The 12,156-nt window shown below is 44.2% G+C and overlaps 1 protein-coding gene and 1 long non-coding RNA gene across 2 annotated transcripts in view; one reads left to right on the top strand and one right to left on the bottom strand.

Moving 5' to 3' along the window:
- Positions 1-8,346, bottom strand: part of LOC137847801 (uncharacterized) — a 12,840-nt gene extending 4,494 nt beyond the window's left edge. The window contains exons 1-2 of the long non-coding RNA XR_011091078.1: positions 5,849-8,346; positions 820-1,109 (exon numbers count right to left, since the gene is read on the bottom strand). This is a non-coding gene — a long non-coding RNA (uncharacterized lncRNA). The remainder of the gene's footprint in view (positions 1-819; positions 1,110-5,848) is intronic.
- ALDOB (aldolase, fructose-bisphosphate B) lies at positions 1,941-12,156 on the top strand. The gene is made up of 9 exons (XM_068666333.1): positions 1,941-2,102; positions 8,465-8,586; positions 8,846-9,057; positions 9,531-9,585; positions 9,736-9,896; positions 10,119-10,202; positions 10,682-10,856; positions 11,018-11,217; positions 11,674-12,156. Exons 2-9 carry the CDS (start codon positions 8,475-8,477, stop codon positions 11,767-11,769), a joined length of 1,095 nt encoding a protein of 364 aa, XP_068522434.1. The 5' UTR covers positions 1,941-2,102; positions 8,465-8,474; the 3' UTR covers positions 11,770-12,156.

Below are 12,156 nucleotides of genomic sequence, written 5' to 3'. Positions count from 1 at the left end.
AGCCATAATGTTCTCTCACTTCTTTCCCCCCTCAGTGCTCAAAATCTCTGCTAGGACCCGTGGTCCGAGTGCTACAAGGGCTGGATTTTCTCTCAGAAGAAATGGAAAGCCACAAACTGGTCACTTCCCATATGGAAATATATATACATATATATAGTTCTAAAAGAATTAAGAATGCAAAGTGAGTTGCATGGGATTACCTAAAGTGTTTTCCAAATATCAGAAAGTTTTTTTGTTTGTTTGTTTGTTTGTTTTTTCATGAAGACTTTACCCTAGCTTTTCTCTAAAAGACAGCCAGTTCATACCACAGACAGCACTGGGAAAGAAACACTTCCAAGCACTTTCCTACCTATGACAGTTTCTAACCAAACCAGGGATGGCAGGATTCATATTTGAATTTTCATTGGGGACCTGAAGAAGACGATCATTATAACACCTTCTTAGTCCCAAAAGGGTCTTAGGTAATATATTTCCATAAAAACACTTTTAATCCATACAAGACACCTCTATGTTTGTGATGGCGAAACTTTAATATGCCATTGGGTTTCCCTTTCTGCTAGGGTGGGAGAAATGGAATATAAAGCAAACACTATAAAGCAGCAACAGCTTTCTATCCATGTCGTGTGCCACGGCATCCTTCAGCAAAAAGGGATGATGGATGAGGGAGAAGAAAATTAAGGGAAACAAAACATTACGAGCACAAGGCCCTCAGAAGCAGTCAGGCTGTCCCTCAGCTTTCTGAGAGGCTTCTCTACTGACTGTCATGGAGGGCTAACCCTGGCAGTGTGTTCGCTGTTGAGATGTCCTGCAGGCACTGACCTTGGCATGCAGCTCTAGAACAGACGGGCTCAGGGAGGAAGAGACCCAGTGAAGATAGTGCTGCTCAGTGAGAGGAGAAATCAGTCATCTCACCGGGTCCGTGTAAAGGCTAAAGGTGTCACCACTCGAGCCAAACAAATGGAGAAACTACGTCATTCTTCGGGCAAACACTGGGTCTTCGGGGTAAAGACATACTAATGTCCAAGGTCACAAAGTGTACTCTTGCTGAGGGTATGATGTTTGCCTAAAAGTCCTCATGTTGTACTTCTCTCCAGGAATACACACCTGCGCTATGAACAAAACAACATGAAAAAAAGTAAAAAAGAGGTCTATGTACTTGGATTTGGTGAATAGCCGTGGTGTGATTTGATATAAAATGGAATGCTGATGTACCATATATAGAGCTTTTGTATTTTTCAAAGAAAAGCGGCACTAAGCAACTGAAAAGTCTGCATGTCATAGTAGCAAGGGAAGAAGGTGTTTCAATGGGATTTCGATGGAGAATTTGCCTTGCACTTGTGCATCTCTAAGTGGGCATATTTCTTCTGATAACCATCTTTCTCACACATACAGTATATGAATCACACACATTTAAGCAAATCAGAACTTGCTATTTCATTAACTCTGCTACCATAGGATTGCATTTACTCAATGTGTATACTAATTAGGAAGTGAAATATGTTGCTGTGCTAAATTTTCAACTCAATAAAATCAGTTTAATACCTATGAAGCTACAGGAATGATAGTAAGGATCAGTCAAGGATCTGCCCCAGAGGTTCGGCATTTTGTTTCCTACTCTTCCTTCCTAAGCAGTGAAGTTTCCTGAGTATAAGCTTCCAGAAGATCTAAACCTAAACTGAAAGCATTATCCCAGATCCCTGTAACCGATTGCCATGGTTTATCTTGTAAATATTTGCAGTATGTTTTAGAAAGAGGAATAATTTGAAAAAAAAAAAATTGGAAAAGTCTCAGTTTCAAAGCATCATAAACGGTGCTATATATACGGGGGAGGAGAAGTGGGCGGAAAAGCAGGGAGAGCGAATAGGTGCAATAATTGGTGGTATGTGTGTTGTCTGGCAGCCAATCAATGATCCTGTGCAGTGACATTCCCCAACCAGCCTGAGGAGGAGGGAGAAAAAAAGGAGTGAAAAAAAAGAAAAAAGAAAAAAAAAAAAACACCTGTCAAGAGTTTTATAAAAGTTAGTGACTGGAAGGACTGGGTCTCTTTGCCTGCAGCCACCTCACCAGAAGCTTGGAGCAGCGGAGGCACTGCCCACAAGCAAGTAAGTACAACCATTTCCTTTCTAACTTGTAAAGGTGGTAATGCAAATCAGCAGCTGTGACACAATGTGTTTATCTACAGAGGGTGGGGGGAGGGTTGTTTTTGGTTTTATTTTTATTTTATTTTCCAGGAAGAGTTTGCAAGGAATAAGCACACAGCCATTCTGCAGTGATCTGCCAATGTGACCCATTTGCTGCTAACACTGGCTTTCTAACTTAGTTTAGTAATTCAAAACTCATGGAGTAAGTGAATCCTTAGCCTACAAGAATAGAGCAGTAACATACCTGCATTGCTTTCTACCGCTTCATTTTCTTATCTGTTTATTTATGCTTGTGGAGTACATAAACTTTTGTTTTGCAAGGAGAAGAAAGAATCACTGGAGAATGCAGTTGGTCCTGACAAGTGCCAATGCTGGCAAAAGTGTAATTATCTGTGTGCACTGTGTAGTTCTTCTGAAGCATTAGTGCTGATAAGATTCTTCAGCAGGGTATGTAAGATATAGTCTGCAACGTAGAAAACTAATAAATGGGGAAAGAGAGGCTTGGAAATATCATTTTTATGCCCTTGCAGCAGGCTGTAACCTTTCTAGATGTGAACAGCTGGCTTCAGGAAATTGCCTGTCAAGTAATTTAGATCCTGACAGAGCCTGTGATCCTCCATCGCTTTCTCAACTATCCCATGTGCCTAGCACCCAAAACTAGGTAGCCTACCTGAAAATGTCACCTCCACTTCCCTCAACCTCCCCTGCTGCCAGGCAAGTTTTTCTCAGGCAAGTATGACAGCAAGTTTTTACCTTCTCTAAGAAGAGCCCAGCCCTGAGAGATAAGAACCTTCACCCTAATCACCATACTTACTTCCAACTAATCCGTGTCTGTGGCCACCTCATCTCTAGCCATCATGAGCTCTCCAGGAGTGCTCTACACCAAAAGCAGAGGCCAGGTCCCTGAAAACGTATCTTCCTTTCTCAGTTGCTAGAGAGGGGAAACTGGGGGTACATTCACTCAGGTTCTCAACCTCTTAAGAGTCAGCAAAAATCTGCCAAGCAATTTGCCTTTATATATGCCCCCAAAGACCTGTCAAAATGGTGAAATCTGTTTTTTTTTTTTTTCAGTTTTCCTAATATTTAATATGACAATCAAAAGCATCTGCTGTTTTTTCTAGGTGAAATAGGTCTGAGTATCTTTTTGTCCCATGCTCTTGTCTCACTTCTTAGCACCCAGAAGTGAAACATTTTGCTGTATTAAAACCTTCACTCCCACCACAGACACGAGGGGAGAAACATCCCATTCTTCCCTCACAGCTCCTTCACCACACATACAGAAGTAAACGCTTTTATTTCAGCTTCCAAAAACAAGTACTCCATGTGGAGTCTCAGGATAATTCAGTTTGAAAGGGACATTAGGAGGTCTGTAACCCAACCTCCTGCTCAAAGCAGGGTAAGACAAAAAGTCAGACCTGTCTGCTCATGATTTCAGTCAGGTCTTGACAACCTCCAAGGACGAAGACAGCACAGCCCCTCTGCCAACCTGCTCCACTGCTTGGTTGTCCCAGTAGGGAAGAAAATTCTTAAAATCCATTCTGAACCTCTCTACTTTCAGCTTATGCCTGCTGTCTCGCCCTCCTGCCAGGCACTGCTGTGAAGAGCCTGGCTTTGTCTGCACATCACCTCTGTAGGTGCCAGTAGCTGGTGCAAGGTGCCCCTGAAGCTATCTCGAGGCTGGCCTAGTCCCAGCCTTGAGGCCTTCTTCTCTCAGGGCAAGTGCTCCAGCCACCAACCTTCTTGGTGGCACCTGCTGAACTCACTCCAGTTTGTTGGTGCCTTTCCTGTACCACAGGGGCACAAAAGTAGATGCAGTTGGACATGGTATAACCAGTCCTGGGCAGAGGGGGACAATCCCTGTCCGCCCATGGCTCCCCAGCCATAGCCCTGCTTGCACAGGATGCTGCTGGGCCTTGTTGCTGGTCCCTGCTCAGCTCACTGCCTGATGGGCTCAGTCTGCCAGGAGCTGTTCCCCAGCCTCAGTGGCCCTGGTGGGATCGCTGCTGTCCCAGGACATGTCTGGGCATCTGTTCTGGCTGAACTTCACGGTGTTCCTGCTGGCACCCTCACGCCCTGACCTGGCTGCCCTGAATGGTCACACTGCAATGGAGCATATCAGCTGCTGCTGCCAGCTGGGTGTCTGCGGCAGGCTAGGTAGGAATGTGCTCCGTCAGCAAGACGGTGCCAGGGCTGTCCAACCATCTGTACCCCTGTTTTGCCCAGCGGCCATGGAACCAAACATACTCAGGCAAAGGTTTTTAACAGAGCTGCACAGGGAAGTGAGGCCAATAGATCTGCTGGCTGTACAGAGCGTATCAGGTGTGCACCACATCATGGGACTGACCCTCCCATGAATTCATACATCTATGAATGAGGAGCAAACCCAGTCAGGTTTACACTGTGCCCAAAGTGTCACAGCCTAAATTTTTGAACACATTTCATTCTCCCTGTCAACACCATGCATTTATCTGTACGTGCAACTTCTGCTTTTGCGAACCCTGTAACGTGCACTGGCCTGAAGCAGAATCTCCTGCATGCACAGCGCAGTGATATGCACATGTGCTTTGTTTTGCTGACTGTCAGGGGTGATGTTGAAGGGCTGTGTTTACCAGTAGCTGAGCAGCCAAAGCTACATGCGTTGGACACAAACAATATTTTGAGAGTTTGGTCCAGCACATTTGGAAACAGTTTTATAAAAGAAGGCAATGAAGAGACCCAAGAGAAAACAGATGCTGATCTGATCCCTTCCCACCTGCTAACCAAGACTCAGGTGAGATTTTCTGTAAGATTAGAAAATGCCAGTCACTTCAGGTGTCTGGAAATAAAAGAAGCTGAAGAATATTAATTTTTACAAGATGATCTGATGTGTGATTTAACAGTTTGTTCCTTCTGCTGTACAACTTGCCTCTGCCCTTTGGTTCTCACTATTAATATTAACAGGACACAGTGTTTGTGCTGATATCCATGTAGATATTTCCCCTGCAGTCCTCTGTTACAGTGGCTGAGAAAAACTTGAGACTTCAGCAACATGATATTTACTTTCATGATATTTACTTTTACAACTGTGCCATTCTCTTTCTCCCCACTCCTGTCCCCTGCTGGTCACAGGTTGGGGACTGAACAAAGAACTTGGTTTGTTTAAGTTGCTGAAGCCTGACAAAAACTCCAGGTAGACATTAAGCTGTTGTTACTTATTCTGTGCAGTCCCATTTCTTTGTTTGTTCTTCCACTTTTTAAAAATACATTACAGGAGTGGTTAATAAAAAGAGAATAATTGCTGTCCTATACTTACACAAATTAATGTGAAATGACTTGAGTTTATGATACTTAGGACACTAGCCCACAGCCTAAAATGGGTAAATAAAAATAAATCTTCTTGAAAATATTGGTGGGACATCTTCTAGATACTGTTACTCAGAACAAAGTTCCTTCCAGCTTTTCCCTGCTTGAAAAAGTGGAAAAATTAAATAAAGCAGAGGGATAGGGCAAAGAGGCTTCATTCATGGAAGAATGAAGTGAGCTGCCTGCCTGGCTGCAACTGTTTTTCCTCAGGACACGTGTGGTGACACATCCAGAGAGACTGCCTCTGTAAGAGTCATTAATGTTTCAGTGGATGTGCTGGGAGCTTAATCTTTAAAAGGCAGCTGTAAGAAGTGTTACTGAATTGTAAGTGTTCTCCAGCCCCCTCAATATGCCCAGAGCCGTACCTTACAGCAGGGTCACCCACTCCAGAATCCAGCAGGGAAGATCCTTAGTGATTATATCCCTCATGAGAGACTCACAGGAAAGTAAAAAACCCTAAACAAAGGGTCCTTGAAGATCTTGGACCTTGAGCTATCACTCCCCTGACAAGTGCTCTTTTGCACTCATTTATTCACCATTTCAGTTAGACACACTGTGTGTTTTATTGCTCCTTGTAGCTCGGCAGAGCAGCTGGGAACCACTCACCACAGCCTTACAGATCACAGGCTTTGGGGAGCCTTTTGTCAAGTCTCCATCTACTTCTTCACATTCTATGGGATACTTGCATGAAAACTGGAACAAACTTACTGTCTTCCAATTCATCTCTGACTTGTGGAACTACACTTTATTGTTTCAGTCTCCCTGAGCACACACTTGGACCAGTATTACCCACTAAAATCTCGTATTTCCATGTTTCAGCAATTTGCTTTGCAGGCTGGTTTTGGGTGATAACTGTCTCTGTTTCTCTTTCTGCAAGCACGAGGAACATGCAAAATACAAAAGACATTAGTATCATTGTTTAATGCACTACTGGAGAGAATGCATACCCGTAATAATGTAACCAGAGTGACTGATGATCTTGTAACTCAGCTAGATGGATTAAAGATTATCTGGATACACCTGCTTATGCTGTAACACACCTCCAAACTGCAGCTCTGAAATCCCCTTACTGGTTTAGCGATTCATTAATTCGACCTTGGACTAGGTCACATTCTCTAAAAATTTGGCAGTCTTTTCACTGAGACTGTGAACTACTAGAGCTGTTCCTTATCATTTTGCATAGCAATTTACAGGTTTGGCTGAAGTGCTTACAACATTAACTATTACAGTAATCACGGTAAAAAGGCAGTTACCTTTTTCTGTGAGTTCTGCAGGAGACATATCAGACACAGAAAGCAGGTGGTGAGGAAGGTTAGAGATCTGCTTTATAGCTATGTAGCATAAACCATAGTTGAAGTTTTTTTAGGTGGGCTAAACAGGATAAAAACCAGGAGTAATGAAGTTGCAGCCACCACTGTAGAAGGATGCTTCCCAAAGCTCTGGCCATAGAAAGTTCAGCAAAAGCTGCTTTGCAAGACCACAGCAATGCACTTCAGCACTTGGGAGAGGAAGAGACCCCCTTCATTTAATGGACTCTTCATCACTCTCTAGAAATTCTTCTAAACCTAGAATAACTCAGTGCTGCTAAGTCACGTAGGATAAATTCTAGCCCCCCAAAAAATCACAAAAAGATAAAAACAAAACATCTGGATACTGACCAGCCTCTACTGACAGACAATACCATTTAAACCTTGCACAGTAACAGTACAAACACCTTCAACTTTAAACGAGAGACACCAGAGCAGTCAGAGCAGTGTGATAGTATTGTTGCTAGGAAATTTGGGCAGCACTTTGCATGGCATGGTGCACAGAACTCCACCGATGTCGGCATCTACCACACCATTAGTAGCAGCCGGACCCCTGTTACTGTCTACTATGCCCTTCAATGGGGAAGGCTACACAGGGAGCCTGGCGATGTAGTGGCAGTGGGCAGGGAGAGAGGATGGAGGGCTTGGCTGCATGTATGCTTGTACATGTCCCCTGCCCCTGTAGGGCTGAATTAGGGAAACAGAAGGTGCAGATGCTACCCAGAGGCCTGTTCCTCTGGAATAAAACTTGTTAGTGGAGATATTTGGTCTTGTTTTTAATGATTCATCTCATGGATGTACCACTTGCTGATACTTTCACTGGTGGTCCTCTAGGTACAGAAGATGATGAACAGACAACAGAGAGCCTTCACGGCTCAAACTCACAGGTGCTTACCTGTAGTGAATTACTGTGGACTATTCAGATGATAAATTATATTTTAATCCAATTTAATGAGAACTTTAATAATACCAAACATTTTGTCAAAACAAGACAGAACCTGGATTTCAGGTGCAGGATATGTGCAGCTGGTAAACCTCTGCCAGAGGTGAGAAGACAGAAATGGATGGTAAATCCTTCTCAACTCCCACATCTTGTCCAGAGCAAGCAACATGGTACAGTTCTGAGAACAGCCATGTGGGAGGAGAGAACTACAGAGCAAGGCAGGACAGCAGAGGCGAAAAGGCAAGCAGACAAAGCAGCAAGTACTGCCAACACAGGGCAGGGAATGGGAGAAGGGGCACCGTTAGGAAGAGTGCAAAAGCAAGCTATGTGATAATTGTCAGTCTTCTGATTAGGACCAACAGGTCCGAAGTGCTTTGCAAAGAAGTTTGCAGTACCCACAATTAGCATACTTGTTAGTTTGGCACATATTATTTTTTTTGACTCACTGACCTTCCTTTAGTCTGTGAGCAAATCCATGCGAAACGCAGTCTTTCCCACTTCTGCAGTAGAAGGATGTGTTGGGATGTAGCTCCTGCATTTCCCTCTTCTAGTTTTGCCAGACATACCAAACCAAGAAGAACTAACACTGGATTTCTGGGCATGTGTCATGACAATGTGGACTGGACAAGCACCGAGAGGCCTCCAATAGGAATACTGATGCCTGGTGCCTCAGGCTCATGGTTCGTGCATACAGTCTCCCTTCAGCTTGTAACTGTAATTGTCTCCCACAGATAAGTCACCATGACTCACCAGTTCCCAGCGCTGTCTCCAGAGCAGAAGAAAGCTCTTTCAGACATTGCTCAGCGGATCGTGGCTTCAGGAAAGGGGATCCTAGCTGCAGATGAATCAGTGGGTGAGTTCTGGATAGCAATCAATTAGCAATACCCAAACTTTTGTCCCCATTTTGCTTCATCTTTGAATTCAGTAGAGTAAAAAAAAAAAAAAAGTAAAAGTCCATTGATTGAGCAGGCACATCTCAGCCAACAGGGATGCAAATGCTGACAAATTATGTGCTGCTGCACTGAAGCCCCAGTTCTTTCTAATTACTGTATTCTTGGACCAGGGCAGCAAGGCCTAACACATTTCTGTCTGGCCTTTGGCCACCTTTCTAGGTACCATGGGGAACAGGCTGCAGAGGATCAACGTGGAGAACACAGAGGAAAATCGCCGTGCTTTTCGAGAGATACTCTTCTCTTCTGATACTTCCATCAACCAGAGCATTGGGGGAGTGATACTTTTCCATGAGACTCTCTATCAGAAAGACAGCAGTGGAAAACCGTTTCCAGCTATCATCAAAGAAAAAGGCATTGTGGTGGGAATAAAAGTGAGTATCTGTACATGTGTGGGGGCTATACTCACTCCCAACAACAACTTTTGTTTGTTTTTTTTTTCGGTTTTGAAATCCCTAGAATGTCTCTGCCACCATTCTCTGCATTGCTTTTGTACAACTAACCAGTGAAACATTTGCAACCGATGCAGGACCCTTTTGTCCAACAGCACCCATATATTTACCATTCACTGCAGTTACATCCTTCCATGCAATAACCTAATTAAATCCTTTCTGCAGCTGACAGAGCTGTTGATCTACTCCCCACAGCCACCTGCATGTTGCCCCCATGACCCAGTTCTCTCCTGTTCCTCCCCTTTACTGGAGCCCTTCCCTTCCTTCCACTAGCAGTCTGTTCAGCCCTATACTTTACTCACAGTTAATCTGCAAAGGTAGACTAGCTCTGGGGTGCAAGGCTCAGGCTGACCTCCCTCACTCTGTAACTCTTTCTGTTTCTGCTGTCTCTTCAGCTGGATAAAGGCACATCGCCCCTAGCAGGAACAAATGGAGAAACCACCATTGAAGGTAAGGAGAGATCTAAGAAGCCTTAGCTATGACTAGTGAAAGTCATGGGGTGACTCAACAGGAGTTGCAGCCTTGGCTGGTGTCATGATACTTTTCAGAGTTATTTCTGAAAGAGCTGTTCTCACTGAAGCTCTGTTCTTTCACATGCAGGACTGGATGGACTGTCTGAGCGCTGCGCCCAGTACAAGAAAGATGGTGTTGACTTTGGCAAGTGGCGTGCAGTGTTGAAGATCACCAGCACAACACCCTCTCAACTTGCCATCCAAGAGAATGCCAACACACTGGCACGCTATGCCAGCATCTGCCAGCAGGTATCTACCCTTCTGCAGCCTTCCTTGAGATGTTTTCGTCCCTTTTTCACTGTTCCCTCTGATAATAGACTAGGTATTGTGAACAGTGGATCTCTGTGAGGGTCTTGGGAAATGTGGAGAAAGGGCAGTGCAGCAAGAAGGCATGTCACCAGAGACAATACAGACAGCCAGGACAGTTTTTCTTTCCCACCTCCAAAAACTTCCTTGTTTTTCCTTCCTTAGAATGGCTTGGTGCCCATTGTGGAGCCAGAAGTCTTACCTGATGGAGACCACGATCTCCAGCGCTGCCAGTATGTCACAGAAAAGGTAAGATTCTTGATCTCTGCCCCCTCACAAATCAGTAGTTAATCTTATGCAGGGTTTGCATTGACAGATTTCAATGAGTTTTGACCAAAAAGGTCCTTCATAACTGTATCACAGAAATGGGTCACTCATAGTCAAATAATTAGCTAGTAGCAAATGTGAGAGCAGAATCCCTGTTTTTGGATTTCCAGTCAAACTGTCAATATAAGCATTCCTGAGCTGAAAAGGATACATTGGTTATAAAGTCATTTATTCCTTGTTCAGTATGTCAGTTTGTAAGGACAAATCCAATAAAAAAGGAAAGCAGTGTCCTAGTCATCACAAAAGTATCGGTGCCTCCAGGGCTGCAACCCCTGTGACAAATTTCAAGAAATTTAGTTTGATCTTCTCCCACTTCCAAGGAATGAGCTGTCTCTCCATAGTAGGCTGAGGTAAAGCATTGAGCACAGATGTGTATTCAATCCTCCTATTCGCTCCCCCAGGTTCTGGCTGCTGTCTACAAGGCCTTGAACGATCATCATGTCTACCTGGAGGGGACATTGCTGAAACCCAACATGGTGACAGCCGGGCATGCCTGCACCAAAAAATACACCCCTCAGGATGTAGCTGCAGCAACCGTCACTACTCTCCTCCGCACTGTGCCTGCTGCTGTTCCTGGTGATTCTTGATTTGTTCCCATATATCCCTTCACACTGTCACTCCTACTGGCCTTGCTCCTCCATCTGACATGCTCATTTCTCTGGCACACAGAGGTCAGGGATGGTGGCTTGGCGGCTGGGGCGCCCCAGTTTCTAAGTCCTGAGGTCTCTTTCTTTCAGGAATCTGCTTCCTGTCTGGAGGTCAAAGTGAAGAGGAGGCTTCTCTCAACCTGAATGCTATGAATCAGTCCTCTCTGCCTAAACCTTGGAAACTGACCTTTTCCTACGGAAGGGCTCTGCAGGCCTCTGCCCTGGCAGCATGGCTGGGCAAATCAGAGAACAAGAAGGCTGCACAGGAGGCTTTCCGTAAGCGGGCGCAGGTACGAGGCCTTCCCCTTGATGCCAAGAGGAGCTGCTCCCTCCTTTCTGTGTCAGAGAGGAGTCATACGTCTCTGTGTTATTTTGGAGACATATTGTCACCTTCCTAATGTTCCTCTTATTCCTGCCCTTTTTGGTGCTTCCTGTACACTGAGGATATTATTCTAGTTGGCGTGACAGAAATCTAATGCAAGAAACAGCTGGATAATTTTCTTTTGTGATGTAGACTTACATCCGCGGAGTGTTTGTCTGAAGAAAAATGCTCCCCTTACTGTCAACCAGCTAGCGACCATCAAACAGTGTCACAAAACTAAGCTAGCTCATAAATATAATAAGTGAATTCAGCAGCTGACTCCTTTTTCCACAATTTTGCACTTTGTTCACTGCTACTGTCTTTCTACAGTTGTCTTTCTTACTCCAAGCTAATATGATCTCCTCTTTTTTTGTTTCTTTTTCAGATTAATAGTTTAGCTTGCAGAGGACAGTATGTTGTGTCTGGGAAGACTGATGCAGCTGCCACGCAGTCACTTTTCACTGCCAGCTACACCTATTGAAAGCACAGGAATCTGCCTTTGTCCTGTCCTGCTTCATGTGGTGAAAGGTGCTCAGAAAGGAAAGAAAAACAAAGAAACCTAATTTTCCTTACTCTGAACAAAACTGGAAATGGATTAGCTTGCTCTTCTAGCCTTGACTTTCACAATTTACAGAGGGGATATTCTTTTTTCATCTACACATTCTAAAAATGAAGAATTATTTCCATGTAATAAACAATAACTAACACTGAATCATGAATCCACTCTCCCTTTGGTTTAAACTTAGTTCCTAGAGTAGTAGGCGTATTAAGTAGGTACCACTAGTCACCCTTGCCCCTTACCACATTTTTGCAGCCAAATTCTTTAAACCTGTCTTAATTGTGCGAATAAAACAGTAATTCAAAACCA

Source organism: Anas acuta, chromosome Z (genome assembly GCF_963932015.1).
Source record: "Anas acuta chromosome Z, bAnaAcu1.1, whole genome shotgun sequence".
Taxonomy (NCBI): Eukaryota; Metazoa; Chordata; class Aves; order Anseriformes; family Anatidae; genus Anas; species Anas acuta.
Note: the sequence above shows the minus strand (reverse complement) of the source record. Positions and strands in the feature narration are given on the sequence as shown.

What these genes read in the sequence shown, in the direction of transcription:
- ALDOB (XM_068666333.1), top strand. Translation starts at nt 8,475, where the DNA reads ATGACTCACCAGTTCCCAGCGCTGTCTCCAGAGCAGAAGAAAGCTCTT. An exon ending in GCCAGTATGTCACAGAAAAG is followed by an intron (nt 10,203 to 10,681) that starts GTAAGATTCTTG and finishes TCGCTCCCCCAG; the next exon opens with GTTCTGGCTGCTGTCTACAA. An exon ending in TGTGCCTGCTGCTGTTCCTG is followed by an intron (nt 10,857 to 11,017) that starts GTGATTCTTGAT and finishes TCTTTCTTTCAG; the next exon opens with GAATCTGCTTCCTGTCTGGA.